This window comes from Lissotriton vulgaris, chromosome 12 (genome assembly GCF_964263255.1).
Source record: "Lissotriton vulgaris chromosome 12, aLisVul1.2, whole genome shotgun sequence".
NCBI lineage: Eukaryota > Metazoa > Chordata > Amphibia > Caudata > Salamandridae > Lissotriton > Lissotriton vulgaris.
Window position 1 is genome coordinate 489,526,802 of NC_141700.1, and position 25,039 is coordinate 489,551,840.

Below are 25,039 nucleotides of genomic sequence, written 5' to 3' on the forward strand. Positions count from 1 at the left end.
ACGATTTCCAAGTTGGTGTCATCAGGACAATCTCCATCTTCAGTCTCTGTACTAGAGCCGAGAGGTGCATGATCATCGCAAATGGAGGATAAGTGTAGCCCTGGTCAGGTTGCTAGTCCAGGAGGAAGGCCTCTGTGGCTACTGCTTCTGGGTCTGGGTGACAACTGTAATACTGGGAGGCAATGATGTCCACTGAGAATGAGCCTTATCTAGTGTGAAGGGCATGAAACACCATGAGAAGCAAGCGCCAGAGGCTCATGTCATGAAGGTGATGGGAGTTCCAATCTGCCACCTGATTGGTCACCCCTGGGAGATGTTGTGCTGTCACTGAGAACTGATTCTCTAGGCAATAGTCCAAAAAGCTGCAGGCCAGATCCAAGAGGTTCCTGGAGTGGGTACCCCCGAGGTGGTTTATGTTGCGCACCACCGCCTCGTTGTTTGTCTTGAGAAGGACATAGCATTGCACCCAGTCCTTGGTCCAGCATCAGACTGCGAACGACCCTGCCAAGCGTTCAGGGGAATTGATGTGCATGGATCTTTCTTGCGAGGACCATCTTTCACCTATGGAGAAGTCCCCACATTTTGCAACCCAGCCCGTGCTGCTTACATCAGACTCTATGAACAGGTCTGGCAAAGAACTGAAACTTGCATGGCCATTCCATGCCTCCATTTAAGGCAACAACTTGGGAATGTGTGAGGGCCTTCCTGAGGTGAAAGACTTTCAAGTGTTTGAGGACCTGATAATAAAGGGGGCCTGGGAAAATGGCATGTATGGATGATGACAGCAGTCCCACCATCCGTGCAATCTGTCTCAGGGAGGAGGAGGGTCTCAGCGCTAGGCAACACAGCTCATGCTTGATCTTGGTCAATTTCCAGGAAGGGAGTCTGAGAGTGGCATTGATCGAGTCTATCACAAAACCCTGGAATACCAGGGAATGCGAAGGAATAAGGACTGACTTTTCCTGATTGATGATGAAGCCTAGTGACTCCAGGAGAGAGATTGCTGTTTGAAGGTGCATAGACAGAGCCTGAAAACACTGGTCTATGGAGAGGATGACATCCAGGTAGATGATTAGAAAATTCCCTGGGCACTGAGAAATCCTACCACTGGGCGCATTACTTTCATGAAGCACCACTGGATGGACCACAAGCCAAAGGGGAGTGTGGTGAATTCAAACGTGTGCCCCGCCACTGAAACTGGAGGAAGCAGTGGTGAGGAGGGAAGATTGGGAAGATCAAATAGGCATCCTTTAGGTCGAGGCATACTCTCCATCTTGAAATGGCATTAAACCAACCACTCATTCAACTCCTTCAGGCTTATTATGGGCCGTTGCCCTCCATCCCATTTGTCCACCACAAAAAGATGCTTAAAAAAAACAGCTGGCCGAATGCCCTCTGCTTCAACCAGCTCCAGAGAAAATCTGGGGTGTAAAGATGCACTTTATGGTCGCCTGAGCTTTGTCTGAAGAATTGAAGGTTCCCACAAATTTACCCAGTTCACAGATAAAGAGGTCACAGAAAAACCACCCGTGGGTAACATAGTCTGCCTCTGATGTGGCAAGATACCCCAGTTTGGGGTGGATATTAAGGAGGAGCAAACAGTGCCTCTCCGTGGAGATGGCACAATTTGCAATCCCCTTGAAGACAATGGACTGCTAATCAGTGTTCTGGACACCTTGGCATCCTCCTGTCATGGTTCTGTCCCTGAGCAGCACCGGGAGGGTTGTCATCTATTTGACTGTTAGTATACATGGTCCGCTGCCTTGCGGGCGTTTTCCATAACAAGGAAACGAAGTAGATCGGTTAGCGGTCCTGCTTCCCTACACAAGAAGTGACATACAGGTCAGCAGGCATTGCACTTCCGTGTGAGACCGCATGAAAACCCGCAGTGCTCAACCCGACATCGCTTCGTATACAGGATATCGCCCCGGCTGTTCTTCATTGCACTACTTTGTCTTTAATGCAGTCCCTTCGTCCAACCTTCGTAATCCTACAGTGTCTACAGCGCTGGAGCGTGTAGCCACAAGCCTATCAGGAGTGCATGGGTCACTCTCGCTTGTGGCATGCGCAGGAGCGAGTAGCCACAAAAAGTTTTCTTCACATACAGGCAGGAGCCCGTGGATCTCTTTCACTTGTAGCACACGCAGGAGCGCATAGCTTGTGTAAGCTTGTGTAAGCGCAGGAGAGTGTAGCCACAGGCTTACTTGTCACACACGTGCAGGAGAGCTTGGGTCTCTTTCACTTGATGCAGTGCTGGAGCGAATAGCCACAAGACCTACTGGTCAAATATGCGCAGGAGCTCGAGGGTCATTTTCACTTGCAGCATAGCAGGAGTGCGTATCCAATCGATTCTCTTTGTTAAAGTTAGCGCAGGAGCGCCTAAGTTACTTTCCTATAATTTGGCACATGCAGGAGCATGTAGCCACATGTTTCATCATATCTAGTTAGCGCAGGAGCGCCCATAAATTTCTTTTCCGTGGCTATTCCGGTGTGAGGGCTTCTCTTTCCAGTCTATCAGTGTACTCCACCCAGGTAATTATAGCCTCCTTTGGAGTACATTTATTGCCTGTGTGTAGATTGGATGTGTGTGACCCAGTGGTGCAGAAGTACTTACCTATACGATTTATCCCTACAAACGGTGATTCCTAGAGGGGTTCCCTCATCATCAGTGGGCATACCCAACCAGGTCTTCACAGTAAAGACACCACTCCACACTTCTAGGGTTTCATTCTCCCCCGGCCCCCATCATCACCCTTACTTATTATTACTCCTGGGGGTCCTCACCACCCTCTCAATGCTCTAACACTTCTATGGCGATATATCCAAGTACAGTATATTCCTCAATCAATGCCATCTGCACTTCATGGTGCGTGCTTCTGCCTTCCCAGATGATGCCTCCAAGGTTGCTTTCATTCTTTCTTATCTCAGAAAGGAACCACCCAGTGGTCTATATCATTGGTTGAGAACAACGATCCCCTGCTGTATACTCTTCCAGTCTTCAAAGAAACCCTGCAAAGAATGTTCACCCGTCACACATTCGTACAAGCTGCTGACATCAAGCTCCTCAACCTTAAACAGGTTAACGCTGATCTGTTGCACTACATCACCACCTTCAACAGATAAGTAATCAAAGCAAAATGGCCGGAATCAGAAAAGCTTTCCGTATTCTACCGGGGCTTAGGTGATGAGATGAAGGATCTTATTTCTCAAGTATCAGAACCTCCAGAGGAAATCGATTGTTTATCAACTTGGTGGTCAATCTGAAATACTGGATGCAAGAACGGAAAACTGAAAAAATCAAGGGCAACGAGTCTGTGTTCCTTGCATTCAGAGAAAAACCTAGAAACGAGTCAGCAAAGACCCATGAGGCTCCCAAACCCATGCAAATAGGCGGAATCAGTGGTCCTCTATCTAGGGAAGAGAAGAAAAAAGGCGAAGACAGAACCAATGTCTTTTACTGTGGCAAGAGTGGACACTTTGTCAGGGAATGTCCAGTGAAATCAGTCAAACCAAGACCGAACAAGCCATATACCTTTCCAATAACTCGAGGTGAACGGGCAGGAAACTATATAACTGTAGAAAATGGGGTCAGTCTACAGGGTTCATCGCCAATCAAGACTCCTACCTTTGCCCCCGTTGGACGTTGCCCTATTTTCAGGGTCATCTCTGAACTTTTTGCCTTCCTCCTGGAATTTATTTATGTTGACAACGTGTTGGTGGTTTTAGGACTCTGGGAACATTATCACTGCTGTCCAGTGTAAAATGCATGTGCTCTCCATGGTAAAACGTGGTAAGATTGGTCTACACCTGTTTGGCTAATTTAATTTACCTATCAGTCCCCAGGAATGTGGTATCTCATATACCCGGGGCCAGTAAATTAAATGCTACTGGTGAGCTTTCAGCGCTGATCGTACCACCCACCCAGTAGCCATTCAAACCTGTCTCAGGCTTCTGCCATTGCAGGGCCTCATGCGCAGTTTACTGCTGCTGTGACGTGGCACATAAAATGGGTGCCACGTATGTGACTCCCCTTTTACTACATATCAGTCACTCCTAAGGTATGCCCTAGCTAGCCCTATGGGCAGGGTGCATTGTAGGTAAAAGGTAGAACATGTGCCTTAACTGTGTGCTATGTCCTGGTAGTGACAAACAGCCAATTTGATTTCTCACTACTGTGGTGAGGCTGCCCTCTCAAAGGAATGCATTGGGGATTCCCTGATATGTGCTTCAGTGGTAATTCCTGATCTTAGAGGAGTAGAGTGGTCAAGTGTGGTAGGTTTGGAATAGTAGTAATAAATGCTGCTCAATGTGTTCACATATTTATTTTCACTATTTTAGATATATATATATATATTTTTTTTTTTGGATCAAATTTGTTTTTATTGGCAACAACATAGTACAGTACAGTGATAGGACAAATGCAATCTACCAACTCTTGTGTGCTCCACTCAGGGCTCCCGGTATGGGGCTCCAAAATCGTAGGGCCTCGGGCCATGTGTCCATGTATGCAGTGGAAGCCATTTTCAAGTAACAAGATACCCCAACAAACACCTCTCCCCAACCCCCGCCCGTAACCCTTCTTATCTCAACAACCGTAGTCCCCGTCCCGCCCCCCCTCTCCCAACCCTCCCTCCCCAGTGTGTTCTGCCGAGACCTTATTAGGGAATCACCTGGGCTTTCGACGTTTTTTCGTCTGTCCTTGAGCATCGTTAGGTTTGTGAAACTCATCAACTTGTCTGAGAACTCTGAGGTATTTGGGGCATGTCAGCTCATGAAATTCAGTGGTGAGTAGTGCAATCAAGGGCGACCATTAAATTGTTCTCTATTTATGGTATCCTTTTGTGGTGTGTGTTCACTGTGTTACTTTTTGAAGTGTTACACTTTACACATTGCCTCTTAGTTAAGCCTGCCTGATCTGTACCATGCTACCTGAGTATTGAGCACAGGTTAATTTAGGGTTTGCTTGTGACTTCAGCCTTGGAAAAATTGTATTTAGTGATCGACCAAGGCTCACACCCCAGTCAACCAATAACCCAATATCCTACAATAACTGAATGATATAAGAGAATGGCAGTGGATTCTGGTTGCCTTGTTTCAAACTGCTTTATTCATACAAAATGAATGCCTGCATATTCCCACACAGAAAGAGTCTTTTTTCTTTTCTTGGGCTGGCTTTTTTTCTCTAGGGATTAATTTCCTCACTCCAGAAACATTCAATAGGCACTTCCTGATCATTTTGTGGATGTGCTATTTTTCAGGTACTGTACTGTATTTAGTGCATGCTCTAAATAACACACATTTGGTATTCAATACAAGTTCTAAATACCAAATCCATGGTACACAGTAAAAACTCATAATCAGTGTTGTATAAAACATGTGCTATTTAGCAAACCCCTTGTGATCGTTATTTACCCTATGTGCAAGGATGTTGGGGGCATATTATCAAGGGGATTTATCTCCGCTTTTTTGGCTTTAAAAGCCAAGAAAGCGGAGATAAAATTATCTCCCTATTACCTAGCTGTCGCTAACACCAGTTAGCGACAGCTAGTAGGAGATAGCGACCATCTTGGGCCCCACTTTGCATGTCAGTGATATTTATCACTAATGACATGCAAAGTGGGCGTGCCAAGATGTTAGCGACTGAAAACAGTCGCTAACATCGCTATCTCCTATTACCAACTTTTGGAGATATTCGCGCAAAGCCCGAATATCTCCAAAAGCTAACACCTGCCCTGAGCAGTTCTTAGCCATGTTATCCAATGGGAGGTGGATAACATGGCTAAGAGCATTAGCTCGGTAATGCATGAATATCGCTGACTTTTCAGCGATATTCATGCATTGCGGCGATTTTTATCGCATTTGCGATAAACCTTGGTAATACCAAGGTTTATTTGCGGTAAAAATCGCCGCAGCTCAGCAGTAAATTTTTGTCTCTAACCAAGCAATAGCGATAATTATCGCTATTGCTTGGTAATATGCCCCTCGGTTTTTACCACCAAACTTGTAATCGAGGCCTAAGGGCCTGATTACGAGTGGGTCATTGTTTCCCAACCCCCTGCGTAAACCCCTGTTTGGTTGTATTTAATGCATCCAATAATTATCTGATGCTTTAAACAACACAACCTTCATTACATTTCATCAGATCAAACCTGTCAAAATGTAACGGCAAAAGTGTACAGTATTTACCATATCATGCAGATTGTATTGCTTTAAACACCAAGGGGCATATTATCAGCAACTAGCGATATTTATCGCTAAATAAACCTAGCAATATTTTTTTTTTGTTAGAGCGAGACTGTTACACTAAGGTGTCCTGGCGCTGAGCACTGCCTAATTTGTTGCTTGTGCTAAAAATGACGATGTGTACCACACATTATGGGGCATATTACCAAGGGGGCGATAGGCAATTATCGCCGGTCTAGCGGCCGTTTTCGGCCGCTAAGCGGCGATAATTCTATCGCTATATTAGCAAGCTGTCGCTAACTGATGTTAGAGACAGCTTTTAGGCGATAGCGAGCGGTTTGGGGCCCGCTTTGCATTTCAGCGATATTTATCGCTAATTTACATGCAAAGTGGGCGTACCCAACCTGTTAGCGACTGAAAGCAGTCGCTAACGTCGCTATCGCCTATTAGCAAGGCGGGTGTAGCGATGGAAATATTCCCGCTATCGCCAAAAACTAACGCCTACTCAGACCAGTTCTTAGCCATGTTATCCAATGGGAGGTGGATAACATGGCTAAGAGCATTTCGTCGCTAATGCGTGAATATCGCTGTATTTTCAGCGATATTCACGGTATCGCTGGAAAAATTATCGCTTTGGAGATAAACGTTGCTAATAGCACGTTATCTCAGCGATAATTTCCGGTGATGCTTAGCGATAAAAAAATTGTTGCTAAGCCTAGTCAGCGATAAATATCGCTTCTGGTTGGTAATATACCCCTATATTCTCTGAGATCCTTGTTAAAAGTAGAGGCACTTCACTTTCGAGCAATAAAATAGGAGGGGCAAACAGACGTCCTTCAAAAAATCCTTACTTAAATGAACACTGTAGATTGGAAGTTTAACAACATAGAATGCTTCAATCATCTAGTTTGTTTAACTTGCAGTCTAAATGGTCAAGAAAGTACAATAGGCTTTCCAAAACATTTTTTAATAACCTTGGGGCATATTATCAACAACTAGCGATATATAAATAAGCTTAGCAACATTTTTTTTATCGCTGCCATCGCCGGGTTTTATCGCAGAGATAATGTGCTATTAGCAACGTTTATCTCTAAAGCTATAAAATTTCGGCGATAGCTGCGAAATAAGTGAATATCGCTGGAAATCCAGCGATATTCAGGCATTATCATTATAGGGACTTAGCCTGAATATCCACCTCCCATTGGATATACAGGCTTAGAACTGGTCTGAGCAGGCGTTAGGTTTTGGAGATATTCGCGATTAGCGTGATAGTAGGCGCTAACAGGTTGGGTAAGCCCACTTTGCATGGCATTAGCGATAAATATCGCTGACATGCAAAGCGGGCCCCAAACCGCTCGCTATCGACTACAAGCTGTCGCTAACTGCTGTTAGCGACAGCTTGCTAATAGTGCGATAAAATTATCGCCGCATAGCGGCCGAAGACGGGCGCTAAAGCGGCGATAATCTCATATCACCCGCCTTGGTAATATGCCCCCCAATTCTGCAGGTTATTCCACACAAACTTGTAATAGGTGATATTTATCGCACCCGATAAATAACGGACCCCCTGTATAGTTATATATCAGATGCGATAAATAGCACCTTTAATGTGCACTAGGATAATTTTGGGAATGACAAAGAAAGGTGTCATTGTACTCTCATGGAAGACATATTGCCCATAGTTTCATTTCCATGCTCACCCCTTCTCTGTAATTCGCCTGCAGATAAACAGTCTGAAATTATCTTTTTTTTCTTTCCTCAGGAAGATCAGCCTGTGATCTCGAACAGGAACTAGGTAAGTATATGCCCTTTCTGTTTTATTGGCTTGTACCGAAATATACTGCTGTTACAATGATGACAAAAAGTAAAAATACAGACATTGAAAGAAACAAATCTACTTGATTAAAAAGATACAACAAAAGCAAATATAACCATAAATAAATATGCAAAGGCTTGAAGGTAGCAGTCATATAATCTTTTGACGCAGAAGTCCAATAAGCCACGTTGTGAAAAAAGTGCATTCTTAATTGACACGTTTAGACCATTTTATTTTGATATATTTTATTGTTAGGTGCCAGTTTATCCAAACAGAATCAGCAATCAACGACCTTAATTTACAAACTGTGACAGTAATTTATGGGGCATATTTACAAGCCCCTTGGCTGCCGGAGCATCACTTTTTGTGACGCATCGGCGGCGCAAATGGCTGCCACATATTTACAAGGCCACGTAAAGCCACCTTGCGTGGCTTTTCGTGGCCTTGTAAATATGACACCTTATCACACATCACTGTGCATGAAAGGGACATGCCATGGGTGTTGCTGTGGGTGTTACCACGCAAGACCCATTGATTCTGCCGTATTTCTAGACTCACGAGAAATTGTAAACCTGGAAATGCGTCCGAATGCTACGCCACCCCAGGGGAGGGGTGGAGAGGGGCAACAAGGAAATTTTTTTCATTTCTCCTTTTTTTCCTCTTTCTATGCGTGTTGCATTCTTCAGCACACGTAGAAAGAGGAAAACACTTCTTGTGATTATTTTTGTGCAGGAAGCTGTACCTTCCTGCACAAAAACAATCACCCCACAACACAGGCATCTTGCACCATGATGCAAGGGAGCCTGTGCTGGCGAATGGCAGCCAATTGTACGCCAACGCAGAGGAGAGCAAAGGGATCTGTCATATTGTTGCAGATATTACGCATCCCTTTGCTTCCAAAGTAACATAGCATGGGACAGCCTAATGGCTTGTGGCACCGCGCTACGCTACTTTGTCGTAAATAGGCCCTATGTTTCTGATGTTTCTTCGTCATCTTTGCACCTCTACCACATCAATCATATTTCTAGACACTAGCCTCTCATTTTTTATTGTTATAATGGTGTCCTCTGTATAAGATGCAGGAGAGATGTTTTAAATCTTTTGGCTGATCCACAGCTTAGTCTACCTGAACTTTTCATCAGATTTGACCAGTCTATCCTATGATTGTGCATGGTATATACAGCCATGTATTATATATGTTTTATGGTCTGTCTTGACAGCCCAACTGTCACCAGACAAATATGTGGGCATCACTAGAGTGGGGGGCTGGAGGGGTGGGCATGTTCTCCATGCAGGCTGCAATGCAGCCTGCATGGAGAAGGGGAAAGTGTACATGACTGGTTTGGGCGGCCCGAGAGTGCCGACCAAACAGTCATTGCGCACACAGGAGTGGGCAGACCACTCCTTCACTGCCCTGCTCCGTAAGCAGCACAGCGCAGCCCAGCACGCCAGCCCGCCGGCCGCAAAAGAAACATAAAATGGTAATAACTAAAAGTTATTACCATTTTTTGTTTTAGCTTCTCACACTGCGAGAAAGTAGTGGGGCGACCCTCCTCCACCATACGAGTAACTGTAAATAAATCTTAACTGCTTCAGTCGCTGCCTGTCATTGAACATACTGACAGATCTAAAACAATATCACTCTTTATTTATATCTTATAAAAACCCCTCCAATTCCTACATCAAGTGTTCTTCACATACAGAAATATTCCTTCTTGGGGACTGTGGAAGTTACCAATGTAACCTATTTCTGTGTAGTTTCAAATTGTTAGTTAAAACCTTTGCTCTGGGTGCTTTTAGAAACGTTCACCCGATAAAATAGCATAATACTGCGTGAGTAAATAACTATATAAAAACATGACAAAAGATTAGGAGAAAGAGATGCTAAAATATGGGGTGCTTATATGGCCGATGTACCCTTTAAGTAGAACTCTGCTGCTGTCCCAGACTACTGTCCTGAGCTGCTAATAGTTGTACAGTGTCACACCTGAGCTGATTGTGGAAGGTGCTTGTTCTGGGCCTTGGAATTTTCAGCTCAAGCCTAATTAAGTATTTTGTAAGCCTGCAGCTGAGCTGCCTATCTGTTCAGTTAAAACTGACTAAAATCGCAGGCAAACAGCGGCGCAGCCCTCTCTGGTTCCAGAGTGGTCTTAGGATTGCTCTTAGATCTTTTATGGTTGCTTTACAAATGCAGATCTGATGGACAAAAGTTGCTGGAGCTTTTCCACATAGCCAGCAATGCCCTGTCATGTTAGTTCACTTCCATGGGGTAGATGTGGAAGTGAGAGTGGCTGCCCGTTCAAAACCTCATGAAGACTTTATTTAGTTAGGCCTTCATGGCCATGGCCAGGTATGGCTGAGGCGCTAGCCTATTGTAAGACCCCAATGCGAGCTAGGCGTACTCTCCGAGCCAGCTAGGATCATAGCATTAATAATCCCGGCGGCCCATTCTAAGCAATGGAGAGCAGGCTACCTCTCAATAGTGAAGCACGAAGATGGCGGTACTTCACTATCAAGACATGCCAACTTGGTCAGGCGTGTCCTTCCTTATCCTTACAATGCACCCTGCCCACGGGCCTACCATAGGGGTGACTAACATGAAGTTAAGGGAAGGTTGGGGGGCTGGCAAGTAGGTATACTTGTGCAGCCTGCGTGACAGTACAAGACTGTACGTGGGTCTCGCAATGACCGACCCGTAGACATTCTTTTACAAGGCCGCTCCTGTGGGTGGCACAACACGTGCTGCAAGCCCACGAGCGGTATTTGCATTTATAAGCCCCGGCACTCCTGGTGCACTCGACTAGGGACTGACAGTAAACCAAATAAGCCAAACATGGATACAATAGACACATCAATTTAACATCGGGAGCACTTGCGCTATGGCACTGATCAGCAGTGACACGGCGCCCAAAGCATATACCAGCAAAACATCGTAAAACAGTAGAGGCAAACAGAAAAAATGGAGGAGAGACTCAAGCCAATGATGTCAGGTCTAACAGTCTGTAAGAAGCAAGCGGGTTTTGACACACTTGTTTAAGTTAAGTCTAGTCATGCCAGGGAGCTTACAAGGTAGTCTTTGACAGGGGAGTGGGTCTTTCCCTTAATTTAAGTCCATTGATTGAAATTTAGCATCTCACGGCTAGCTTCCTTTAGCTTATAACGATGAAGGCTCAATCCCTTCCAATAGTTTGCTTAATTAAGCCAAATTTAAGACGAAGCTGAGTAGGAGACGTGTATACTGTCAGGAAAGATGGCCTTAAAAGGGGTTAGTAATGGCATTGTACAGATGGACGCCATCTCGCCCACCGAGAATTTTTCCTTTCTAGGCGATGGTGGATAATTGTCAGTAGTGGTTGGTAGGTGGAGGATCCTGCGGCTGTTTTGATGCACTTAAAGGTGGCAGTGAGGGCAACTGATTTCCGATGCTCGAGCTCCAAGTGTGGTTGGAAAGAGCCCTTGCTGTCCACAAGCATGCCCAGGTACTTGTATTCTCGTACCTCTTCAATGTTATCCTTGCTGATCTACCACTGGTGTGGGCTCTGCAGTGGCATTCCATGGACCATTATTTTGGATTTTTTAAAGTTAATGAACATGTCATTAACGACGGAGTATTTGACTGTGGCCTCCAGAAGTCTTAGAGGCCAATTTTGGTTTGACTGAGTAGCACTAGATCGTCAGCATATGTCAAAATAGTAGTGAGGTAGGTGTTACCCAGCTTTGGAGCATGAGCATTGACTTGCACTAGGCAGGTTGGCTAGGTAAAGTTTGAAGAGATGGGAGCTAGCACACACCCTTGCCGTAGCCCCTGGCAGGTTGGAATCTTCCCTGATAGATCGGTGCCATCGCCAAGCTTGATCCTGACCCAGGTGTCACTGTGGAGAAGGATTAAAGCTCTCATCTGCGAGTTGCGTATGTTCCAGCAGGCCAGCTTTTTCTACAGCATTCTTATATCTACTCTGTCGAAAGCGGTCTTGGAGTCTATAAATCAAAGTTAAAGGGGTTGCCTGGATGCCCTGCTGTGGTCAAATAGTAGCGATATGGCCATTAGGTTAGAAGTTGTACCTGCTCCTTTGACAAACCCTGTCTGCTTGTATGGAATTCAGTTGTCATCATATGCCCAAGTTGCTGGTTCCTCTAAGAGACAACCAGTGAAGTATTTGGATTTCACGTCCAAAACAGCCATAGGCCCACAATTTACTGGTTCCAATTCTGAGCCCCCTTTGTAAATCAGGGTAATTGGGGAGCCTTTCGTGAGGAGGAAAAAAGAGTTTAAAAGAGTTAGGCTCTTGTATTCTGATTCCAAATGTTTTGCCAAGTACGATTTGTCTTCTTTGGATAGAGCTGTTAGGATGCCGTTTGAACCGGGTGCCCCTTGTCTTCTGTTTGTTGCGATATGCCACTCAATTGTTGCAGCCTGAATCAACAGAGGGCTTGAGGTAGAGGGCCTAGTTTAGGTGGTTTTGGGGTCAGGAAAAGCCGTCACTCGTGCAGTGGCAGACTTAACGTGACTCAATCCAAAGTGTTTTGTGAGATACTGGTTCCTAGCCTCTTCTGGAAAGCTTACTCTATCTCTTGTTTGAGACAGATCATTTAGATTATTCACCAATTTCCAGAACTTGTTGGACCTCTTGGGGCGTATTACCAAGGGCCATTATCGCCACCTTAGCGGGACTTTTTCCCGCTAAAGCGGCGATAATTTTATCGCCCTATTACCTAGCTGTCGCTAACACCAGTTAGCGACAGCTAGTAGGAGATAGCGATCATCGTGGGCCCCACTTTGCATGTCAGCGATATTTATCGCTAATGACATGCAAAGTGGGCATGCCAAGATTTTACCGACTGAAAACAGTCGCTAATATCGCTATCTCCAATTATCAACAAAGCCTTACTTTTGGAATTATTCGCGCTAAGCGCGAATATGTCCAAAAGCTAACGCCTGCCCAGAGCAGTTCTTAGCCATGTTATCCAATGGTAGGTGGATAACATGGCTAAGAGCATTAGCTCGCTAATGCATGAATATCGCTGTTTTTTCAGCGATATTCATGCATTTCGCAGGATTTTTACCGCTTTTGAGATGAACCTTGATAATATCAAGGTATCTCAGCTGTACAAATCGTCGGAGCGCGGCGATATCATTTTAGCCGCTAACCATGCATAGTGATAATTATCGCTATTGCTTGGTAATATGCCCCTTTGATCTTTAGATTATACAGAGGTTTGGTAGATAGCTTGACAGTGACCTCTCTCTTCAAGTCCCACAAGTGTTCTCTGTTCGCTGGCCTGGTCTTGGCCAAGCTTGTCCTCGCCGTGTTGTCGTTTGGGTTTTATGGTGTGCGGGAAAAGCCTGATTTAAGTTCTGTTTGAGTTCCTTGACTTTTCTATTTACTGTCAATTGGGTGTGCTGTGTTCATGTCTGGAACTAATACCGGTGGATGAGTGAATATCCACAAATTATGTAGTAAATTGCTCCTCTGCCGTGTGAGCAGCACTCGTTCTTTCCAAAAGGGCTGATCACTTGCGTTTTGCTCCTTCCGACAGGTCGATAACTGTGCATAGTGACCATTTAAGCTTCTTCTTGTTTATCAGGTAGGCGCTATCTTTGAGCGCATCCAATGGTGTGTGGAAGTCCAAGGACAGAGCGAGGGATAGCTCTTGCAGTAGATGATTACTTTAATCCCTTGGCTTAATTAAAAAGCTGGAGACCGAAAAAATGAGGGGGGCTGAAAGCACTATTAAATCTATTTCTGTGTGGAATCCATATGCCTGTTTATAGTTTGACAACATATTCAATAAGAAACATTCAGAACTGTTAGACCTAGTTACTACACCTTTATGTATTGAATAAACATGTGACTAAAATATAAGAATTCATTTGTGCTCCAACTCGTTTTGAGTTAGTTATTTTATAGACAGTCTCTTTGGGTATTGGTCCCTTCTCCAACAATCTATCAGTCCATAAACTAAAGCCTTAGCACTGGGTGCTGTCTGCACCTTCAGTACATTTGAGCTATTTATTTTGAGTTTCTGCATCCTATGGGACATAGTCCTAATTTCATAATGTTTACCTTTTAGTACATAAAACTATTAGTCAATACTTTTTCTTCAAAGGTTCTGACTCTTTTGTTGTTCCCTGTATAGTGTTCACTACTCTACAAAACTCACTTTCTCAGTTATTTAGCACCATTTTCTGGCTCCTAGTTCAGTATCCCTTGGGAAAATGTTTAAGCCTACCCAGTGCCACTTAATTATGGTATCCCATTGGTACATTGTTTATTCAGTCATAGACAAGATCTACCTTTCATCTCTACAGTGCACCTCGAGGTAAGGGTGGTGTTTTACGCCACACACTGATGTAAGGGATAGTCTGGAAGAGGGCTAGGATGGCAGACATCTGGACCTTTCCATCGTGTAACATGGGAATGTCTCTCATAGATTTAAATTGGAGAGCCTTTACCCTGGCTCTACATTTGTGAAGATCCCTTTAGGAGAAACTGTTAAGCAGCTCCTTACTGTGTTTAATCGCACTCTCAACTCGTGTCACAGAGAGCTTTTGTCAGGCATCAAATTTCCAGCATTCCGTGGAGGATATCAAAGAGTTACCCATCAATCCAGCAAGAGGCAATACTCAGCGAGGGAACTAATCTGCTCCTCTAGTGTTTCCAAGTGCACTTTATCTTGTTACGTGGCAGTATATGTTAGTGAATATACCAAGAGGGAGGAACTCGGAGCGCATAAAGGTCCAGCATACGTGCTCCGATTAGCTAATCAAGATCACAGTGGTATGCAGTTCCTAGTAAGTAAGGATTCGTCTGCTAAGGGCAGTTACATTCCACAGAGTCTGCAGGGAGCATTACTCTGTAGGAACAAATGCCCTCACACACCTAACTGAAGGGCATATTATCAACGGCCAGCGATAATTATCACTGGCCGTGCTTAGCGATAATTTTGTTACCGCAAGCTACCTCTGGAATTTATCGCCCTGGTAGCGCATTATTAACAACACGTTTCTCCAGGGTGATAAAAATTCCAGAGATTGCGAGGTAATCGCTGTTTTGCAGGGAACATCGCCGGTTTTCCAGCGATGTTCCCTGCAAAACAGTGATAACCTTGCTGATACGACCCACAGGGTTGTATCAGCATAATCCACCCCAATGTTAGGGATAGGTAAGTCTGCATTTTAGCAGGCATTAGTTTTTGGAGAAAAGAGCGGTGTTCTCAGAAAACTAACCTGTGCTAAAATGCTGGGGCAGCCTTGTAAATATTGCGATGTGAACAGGTACGGCCAGTAACGCCCACTTTGCATCTCATTAGAGATGCAAAGGGAGGCGTTGGGGAAAAAAGGTGCTAACATGGGATTATGCACCCTCTTGTAAATAGGGCATTAGTTTTATCTCTGCTTTTTTGGCTTTGATAGGCTGGGCCACCCCTCTGAGGCCTGCTTGTGGAGATTCCTAGACTTGATCTGTTAAGCCATCGCGGGGCCCAAGGTTAGTGCCACTACTCCCTGTTACCATACATATTGCTGTCGCGACTACGCAGCTGTCTTTTGTTCTCCTGTGGCCTTTGCAAGCCTTGGTTAACTTTGGTCCCTGCTAACTTTTTCATGTTTGTACTGAGTTGCCACTTTCATCTGTAGCTAGTAGCAGGGCAGAACATGGCTAATAGACGTTAAGGAGTCTTAATTTACCTCAACGTGTTATCCTTCAATACAAAAATGAGGAAGCGCATCTGTGCTGGGGAAAAACAAATGCTACCCTCGCAATCCACAACAACTTTTCAACCAACCTCGATTGACAGGATGTTCCAGAAGGCTTTAGGTGTGATGGCCACTGAACTTGAACTAACCGAAAGGCATTTATCGTTAACCCAGGATGTAGACCTCCCATTGACCAACCATTAAGCAACATGCACATCACCAGTCTTGGCCACTGACTCTTCTAAGCTCCAGCCAAGGTCTTGTGCAATGGTAAACATCCAGTGCTGACTTGCATCCAGAGGTTCTTCATCCAGGCCATGTTGTATCCAAAACTATAGTGAGAGTAGGGACCAAGCACAAGAAGTGTGTTATAGAGTCTTCCGCTAATGGTGACTATGGGGAGGGAGGGCCAGGTGGCTGTCCACCCGTAGTCATAGAGCAGCCAGCTTGGGTGACTAGCCCGGTGTTCGATCTACAGGTCCAAGTAAGGGTTATTGTCAAGGATGAACTCAACATTCTGATGGCTTATGTGGATATGCTTGCATCCTTGGTTGAGACCTGGGTAGGCAAGACAGAAGCAACCCTAAAGGGGGCTGAGTCTGCAAATCACTAGGTATTGCAAGCTGGCTCCTCCCAATACTAGGCTGGAACCTATACCTACAAACAATCTGACCCCCATTATATCCCCAAATCAGATCAATCAGGAGGTTGTAAAAATAAGTGTGGATAATTCAGCAAAGCTGATAGTAAATTATAGCACATATCTTCAGGGGCCTAGTCATGGGGGGGGGCTGAAAATAAACGCATGGCCTACCCAGCAATGCCAGCAGTATATGAAAACTTGCCTTGACAGGGGACCAGTCAAAGGGCTGATGAGGGGTTTGTCTCATGAGCAGAAGCCAGCGAAGAGAGGCCAGCTTTGTCATGTATCAATCTTCCCCCGACCTCAACCCCCTATAGCATTATTTTAACTGGAGTACCTGATCTGAACAAGGGGCCAAGGGAATCGCGCTTTGAACTGAAGAATAAATGTATATTTTGGCTGGCAAAGCAACACTGATTTTCTTACAAAGATGCAGGTGAAATCCTTTTGACATGCAGGGTTGGATGGGTGGGCTGGAGGCTGAAAGACGTGCCAGGGGATTGCATTGTGATCAACTTCAGAAATCCATTGGTTGCACAAGCTCTCCTAAACCGGAACCACCACAGGGAGGAGGGAGGCATAATGTCTTTTTTGCTTGTTTATTTTTACCCTTTAGGGCTTGACCTACAAAACAGAAAGTGGGGTGGCCATAAGGTGGGGATGTGGAATAAGAACAAGCAACATACTATTTTGGGTCAGGCTCAACCCAGTCCGTTATTTTTCAATCTACCACTATCAAATAGATTTGCGACCTTAAAGTCTGTAGATTGGCTCGATTCTGCATGGCTCCCGATCTAGAATTTCGATTGTCAGAAGGAGCCCTTGGGGAGCTTCACTCAATGGGGGGAGCTTTCTCAGCAGAATGGGCATCTTAGGCAGGAAGTGGAACAGGCGAAGGTATGTGCTGACGGAGTGGGAGGAGTTGAAAGTGACGGCTGGCACAGGGCTTTTATTAGCCGACCTTTGCCTGATCAACCTCATGAGTCCATGCAGACACTTAATTGCCAACTGTGGGTGTCCTTAAAATCCCCATCCAATACATCTGACCATTGTACTGATAGCAACGGTTTAAGGCCAGTGGGGATGGAGACAATCAGCCCTCTTCATCTAGAACATGGCATACTAATGACTGGGGGCCAGTCTCAAAACTTAGATAACTGTGTGGGTCCATCTAGGCTGCGGGTATTATCATGGACCATTGCTGGTCTCCCTACTAAACTGGGCAACCCGGAGTGGGGGGCATTTATAGAAAAACATGAGATCTGCATGTTCCAGGAAATCTGGGCTAGGATGAACACACATATACTAGGCTATGCGTCATTTTGCATAGCAGCCACTTTCGGGGGAAGGGGAAGGCCCTCACAGGGGACTTTGCCATAGGTTGGTGTGCATTTGGGTTGCGTAGCCAAACAGATAGACATCTTCATGTGATATCCTTTGTATCTTTCTGATTTTTCCTACAAAGGTCAGAATTGTCCTGCTACATGTCTATTATCGACCAGTTGGCTTTAGTCAAGAGTCAATGACTCTTGATCAACTGACTGTCTTTCTGCTCACCATTTCTGATAATTTCTTGGTGATTGTCGGTGGTAATTTGAATTGCCAGTTCAAGCCCCTGATTGGCCTGAATGCAGGTAACCTCAGTGATGAAGATTTACACTGGGGGGTTGAGTGCGCTACTGGGGTGTAGGCGCATCCCTGCGATGGGCACACTTGTGTGGAGCCGTGTGTGGAACACAGCGAATTCCAAATGTGGTTCAAATAAAGTTCAAATGAATTTTGAGTTTCAAAATTTTATTTGACGTTTTCTATAGTAATGTGCTTCATATTAATTTCATATGCGTCGTCAGACGATTGATTTTAGCAATATCAAAGGTTGAAATAGCTCCAATGCATTTCGGACGGAAAGTCCTTTTTCAAGGAGCACTGCAACAAAGAATATACAAAAAAATGCGAATCAGTACAAATGACTGTGCACAGCAAAGTAATAGAGAATGCGTAGGTGTCTGAGTGAGTGAATCTCATGCATCCATGAAGAAGGATAAGAATAGTGGGAAGCGAGAAAAGTCACACCGGGGTTTGAAAAAGTGAGTCGGGATGTGGTCGGCTCGAAAGAAACGTTTGTGCGGACTGGTGAAGTGGGTGATACCGGAGTGATCGGGGTTAAAGGGAAAATACGAGGTGATGTGTACGGAACAAGGAGGAAAGTGAAAAGGCGGTGTGCCCGAGTTACGAAGAAAAGTGAAACAAGTAAAAAAGTGAGGGTAGTAGAAACTGCTCGGAAAAATGGGACGCTTACGTAAACATCTTCGGTGTTCAAAAGGATCCTAAAAGGGAAACATCGGGAATAAAGCATAAGCTAAAAATACGGAAAAGTGAAAAAGAATCCAGTGCGGGTGGTGTGGTATAAGGAAGCCTTACTTGGTCTGACGGTTTACACTGGGCCATTCCAGAGCCTAATATTTTGACAACTAGGGCAGGGACCCCATTGGTGCTTCAGATGACCACCCTCATATTGAGTCATTCATTAAGGTCATGTAATGGTAGCACAAAATCTGACACATTGGGGACTCACCCTTAATTCAATAGGACATGCCTCTATCTTAGATTATATTCTGGTAGATACAAAATCTTGGCATAGGGAGACAGATTTTAAGGTTGTGCCCCATTATGACAGTGACTATAATGCTCTTATTTTAGAGGTGATCTATCCTTGTGTCAAGACCGAATCTGAATCAAAACCTCCACCTGACTCAAGATCAAACAATGACTAATTGCAGGAGGAGAGTTCGATGGGGGTAAGTCTGCCAGTCTTAGGAAAAACTGTCCTCTCTATATCAAACCATCATCCCATTCCTTAAGGCCTCGAATCAAACTATTTTGACCGACGGCATCTCTTTCTCCCTCACTAAAATATTTTATATCCATCAAGTCGTAATATTTACTATGGCTAATATGTTTTATCCCAATAAAAGACCAAAGGAAAACATAAAATCACGACACCTCTGGTATAGCGATAGCTGCCGTATGGCCAAGTTAGCTCTTATCTCTGCTATTAAACTCAAGGACAGGCTCCTAATAGGGGAAAAAAATGCAGCCTACAAAAGCATCACTGACAAGGCGAAAAGATGATGGGAACGTCATAAGTGGGACACCCTGAGAAGCGCCCTAAGTACCCATGACATGGGAACTTTTTGGAATGTGGTAAATGCGGGCTGCTCAGAAGGTAAACTGGCTATAGAACCCAAGATAGGGGCATGTTTATGGAAGGCACATTTCGAATCTCTATATAAAAGGGTAGAGCACGAGGATGGGCTAGCTGGTAACGAGTTCTCCCTTTTCCCAGTCAATCTGCTCTGATGCCCCCATAATTTCCCTCATGGAGATAACGGATGCCTTGAGTAGGGTAGCACCATCTAAGGCTCCAGGGTTAGATAAGATCCCCGAGGACCTCTTCCGTAGCGAACCTACTATCTGGGACCCCTACCTGTGGACTTTGTTTAATGCTATCCTGCAGGAAATGTTGATCCCCACCACCTGGGACGAAGCGGAAATTATACTAATTTATAAAAAGGGACCACCATTCCTTCTTGTTAATTGTTGACCCATTAGCCCAAAAATATTTGCCCACGTACTGCTGGGGTGACTCTAGAGCAGGATGGAGGAGCACAATGTCCTTAGTCTTCTCCAAGCCAGGTTCAGAGCGGAGATGTCCATAATAGAGCACATTTTTAGGTTACAACTTTTACATTGGAAAACAGTGTGCATAGAGGGTGGCAGTCTCTATTTAATATTTGTGGACCTAAAATCCGCATTTGACCTGGTGCCGAGGCACAATCTGTGGGCTATTTTATTGGACCTGGGCTACTCCAGCTTATCTTTGCCATCAGCTGAAACTACTGCATGAAGGCAATTTTGCCCAAATCAGGTATGGCAAAAATGGTGAACTTACTGGCCCATACCTGTAGACAGAGGTGTACACCAAGGCTTCGTCTTGGCCCAACCCTGTTCTGCCTTTTTAACAGAAATTGAAAAAATGGACTTGGGTCCTCAAATTAAGAGAGCAAGCTTAAAGCTGGCCCAGACAAAGGGGGACTGACAAAAGTATACAGGAGTTGTATCCATAAGTCTGCTGGTCCGGTGGTGGAAATTTATAAAGCACAAGCTAGGGGTGCTGCCCTGTATGGAGCTGAAATTTGGGTGTCACTGTCCATCAGGCCTAAAAGCAAAAATTGAGAATTCCTTTGCCAGGCAACTATTGGGCCTTCTTCCAACCTCCCCACTTACACCATTTTGCATGGACCTTGGGATGAGACCAATTGCAGACGAAGCCGCTCTTAGACCTCTTCCATTTGTGGAACAATGCAGAAGAAATCTGTTCGATAGCATCAAGAAAGGACCTGATAGAGAGCTATAGGGAGCATAAACTTGCCCGGCTACATGGGGGCTCTATGTCTGGCCCAATGACTACAGTTTCTTTAGAAATAAAAGATCAGTACAGACTAGAGCCTGCCCTGGATGATATCCAGCCGGCCCTTGCCAAGACGTTTAGGCATGGGGAACTCCTGTTGTGTGCTTTTACAAACAAATGGACAGGCCCATCCAATTTGGGATGTCTGGCATTTAGCAATGCAGCAGAGACGGAATATCCTGTAATATTTTACTGCCAAGAATACAAGAAGGTGAGACACCGATGGCTATTACAGCTAAGCAGAAATTTGAAAACTAAGCACTGCACTGGGGATTTTAGGATATTGAAATATGGCACCCACATGCCCATTGTGTTCTCAATACTTTGTAGGCGGGTGCAGTCAGTGACTGTACCACTGTACCCGCCTGCAAGGGGCTGTCAGGGGGTCCTTGGGACCCCCTGTATCCCCTGCAGAGGGCTGCTTTCAGGGGGCACACTGACAGTACGCCAACTTTTAAATGGTGCACTCTCAGTGCACCTTCTGAGAGCTTCTTTGTCTCTGCGTCCATGTCTGTGATATGGCGCTGGCGCAGAGTCAAAGGAATGTCCTCATTTGCATAGGGCACGCCCATATGCAAATGTGGGAACACCCTCTGTTGATAACACTGGCACTTTAAGCTCACCAGCTAATTCGATATTATAGAAGGGGATGCACAAACGTCTGCACCCCCTTCTATGATACCAAAGTTCCCCGGGGGCATGCATAGAGGGCGCAAATGCCCCTTGCGCCCCCGGGGCACATTATGTAATACAGCATCTGGAATACTTGGGTGGTAACTACTGATAATCTTGGTTGGGTGGTCATAGTGTGGTCACTATTTTACAGTTATAAAATTTACTAGTGGCTCAGGAAGACTTTCCTTGAGCAGAAGTAGATCTCACTATAGAAAAGGTTGGAGACCCCTGGTATAGAGTGTTGTGGCATAGAGTGGAGTGGTATACAGTGGAGGAGCGTAGGGTGGCTTGGAATACAGTGGAGTGACACAGAGTGGAATGGCATATAATGGAATAGCATAGAGTGAAGAGGAGTTGAGTGGAGTGGCCCAGAGTGGAATAGGCCATAGTGGAGTGGTATACAGATGAGTGATATAGAGTGTAATTGACAAGAGTGGAGTAGCGTAGAGTGTAGTGGCACACAGTGGAGAGGCATAGACTGGCGAAACGTAGAGTGGACTGGCATGGATTGGAATAGCAAAGAGTTAAGTAGTATATATAGTGGAGTGGGGTCGGTTGGAATGGCATTGAGTGGAGTGGCCCACAGTGTAGAAGCGTGGAGTAGAATTGCGTGGAGTAGAGTGGTATAGAGTGGGGTTGTGTGCAGTGGACTGGATTAGAGTGTTGTGACTTACAGTGGAGTGGCGTAGTCTAGAGTGGCGTACAGTGGATTACTGTAGAGTGGCATAGCATACAGTTGAGTGGTGTCGAATGGAATGGGATAGAGTGGAGTGTATGGATTCTCAGTTGTTGCCTTTCTTGCTTGAATAGATAAAATCATTGGCTTAAATATGCATATTCACAGGGGAAATCAGATGTAGAACTGTGCAAAGTCACAAAATTAGAAGTGACTGTGGTTGTAAGCAAGTACCCAGTATACAGGTATAGCTGAGAGGTAGCAGATCTGTAGTTGCTCAAAACTAGCCATGTGAGACTTATTTTGGCTACAGTGGCCTTGTCCTCAAGTACAGAGAGGGATTTTATGGTTTTACTAACCAGTTTTTTAAAGCACAGATGGCTGGTAGTGGTTTCCCAAAGCGCAATTGCCCCAGTTATAACTAATGACTCATTGAGGTATGCTCTGGCAGCCGAGGAGTCTCTATTCTGTATCTCCTCCCAAAGATGAAAATTCAGGGTGTTTGCAGCGGCCTTCTTGAGTTTATTCCAGCAACTTATATAGACACCATGACTTGCCAGAGTTTGCCTCTGGAGGCAAAGTGCCAGCCGTATGTGTGCTAGAGAGGTGTATTTGGGGAGGATAAAGATTGTCCTGTATTGTTATTGTTATTGTTATTGTTATTTTTGATTTGTAGCGCGCTCAATCACCTACAGGCCTCTAAGCGCTCGGGAATCGATGGTAGACAACAACTTTGACAGTACAGAGGGCGTCCACTAGCCTACGTGGCTCACAGGGCTCTCCTGAACAACAGCGTTTTCAGCCCCTTTCTGAAACGTAGGAGGTTTCCTTCCTTTCGTAGTGGCTCAGGTAGTGTGTTCCATAAATGCGGAACCAGCACCGAAAAGGCTCTACCACCCTTGGTGGCAAGTTTGTACCGAGGGCAGACTAATAGCTGAGAGTCTGAGGACCTAAGAGCTCTCTTTGGGCTATACATTGCCAGGCGATCTTTGATGTACGCAGGTGCCATGCCATAGATGGCTTTATGGGCGATGCACAGATTTTTAAATTCCACTCGCTCCTTAATAGGGAGCCAGTGGAGGCTTTGTAGCAGGGGGGAAGCTTTAGTGTGTCTTGGCTGTCTGAAGATAAGACGAGCGGCATCATTCATCACCACCTGTAGCCTATTTATCAAGGTTTTTGGTAGGCCAAGGTAGAGGGCATTTCCATAATCTATGCGTGAAATCACAGTAGCTGCGACGATGGAACGTAGCATAGATTGGGAAATGATAGGCACTAATTTCCGTAGCTGTCGGATGATATTAGTACAGCTGCCCACCACTGAAGAGATTTGGCTGACCATAGAGAGGTCACAATCCAGTTTGATCCCCAGGCTCTTCACGTTCAAACTGGGTTTTGGGGCTGGACCTAACTCTGCGGGCCAGTAGAGGTCAAACCATGGTGAGGTGGTAGATGAAATAACCAAGACCTCAGTCTTATCTGGATTGATTTTTAGGAGGTTTCCTGTCATCCACTGGACCGTGTGTCTCAAGATATTCTGAGTGTGGAGTTGGGCGGTGTTTGTATTGTCAACACTCAGCAGCAGCTGCGTGTCGTCTGCGTAGTTATATACTGTGCAGCCCATACTCGCCAGGGAGGCAATCAGAGGCTGCAGATATAAGTTAAACAGCAGTGGGGATAGGGCCGAGCCCTGAGGTACCCCACATTCTATTTCTCCCACTGCGGAGATTTCTTCTCCGAGTTGTATTCTTTGTGTCCTTCCTGACAGAAAGGACTGCAACCACTCGAAAGCCCGGCCTTTGATGCCAAAGTCACTCAGCCTTTCCAGTAGCAACGCATGACTGACGGTATCGAACGCCGCTGAAAGGTCTAATAAAATCAGGGCGCTCGGTTTTTTACCGTCAGCCAAGCCTCTCAATTCATCCAGCACCGAGAGCATCACCAACTCGGTGCTGTGGTGTGCTCGGAACCCTGCTTGTCGTTCGTGAAGCAGGGAGTGGGACTCCAAGTACATGGACAAAGATTTTAATACATGTTGCTCCAGTACTTTAGAGAGGAATGGTAGCTGAGAGATCGGCCTATAGTTTTTTAGTATTGCGGGGTCTACGCCAGGTTTTTTCAACAGCGGTCTTACCCGCGCTTCCTTAAGTGCTGCTGGTAGTTGTCCTAATTCCAGAGATCTATTTAGGAGATGGATGACTTGCTCCTCCAATAGTGGACGAGCTGCCTGAAAAACTTTAGGTGGACAAGGGTCCGCTGGAGATCCAGATTTGATTCTGGCCATCAACTGCTGCAGGCTCAAGATGTCAATCTCTGGAAACAGTGTGATAGCACAGTCAGTTTGATTTTGGGGGATTATAGGTGTAGCCATTCCATTAAGCGGCCCATTTTTTATGTCCTGGATGATGGTTCTTACTTTCTCCAAGAAATAATCCTGAAAGCAATTGCAGTTTATGGGAGACTGAACGCTGTCTGGTTTTTTGGTCAACTCCGACAGGATCTTAAAAGTCTCTTTCTGCACGTTGACTGCCTTACTTAGACGGGATTCGTAGTACTCGGCTTTGGCAAGGATGATGTGTTTTTTGTATGCGTTCAAGGAGGCACGGTAGAGGTTCCTGGCTGAGTCCAGTTTAGTTTTCCTCCAGCTTCTTTCTAGGGCTCTAAGTTTCTTTTTATGGTCCCTCAGTACTGGCGTGAACCAAGGGGCATCCTTACCCGGGCCTTTTAGCGCCTTCATTTTTATTGGCGCTATCTGATCAATAGCTAGTGTCAGGGAGCGCGTTAAATCCGCGTATTGCTGATCTAGACTATGATCTAAGTTCGGGGGGCAATCTCTGGGCAGGAATACCTCGGTCAGGGTCCTCAAATCGACCTCTGCC

At 45.3% G+C, this 25,039-nt stretch overlaps 1 protein-coding gene across 2 annotated transcripts in view; it reads left to right on the plus strand.

The window, feature by feature from the left end:
• The window catches only part of LOC147676823 (butyrophilin subfamily 3 member A3-like), a 443,159-nt gene that overhangs the window by 233,673 nt on the left and 184,447 nt on the right, over positions 1-25,039 (plus strand). For both annotated transcript variants that reach the window (XM_086945236.1, XM_086945237.1), the window contains one exon: positions 7,946-7,978. In XM_086945236.1, the coding sequence (XP_086801362.1) occupies positions 7,946-7,978 (33 nt within the window). The remainder of the gene's footprint in view (positions 1-7,945; positions 7,979-25,039) is intronic.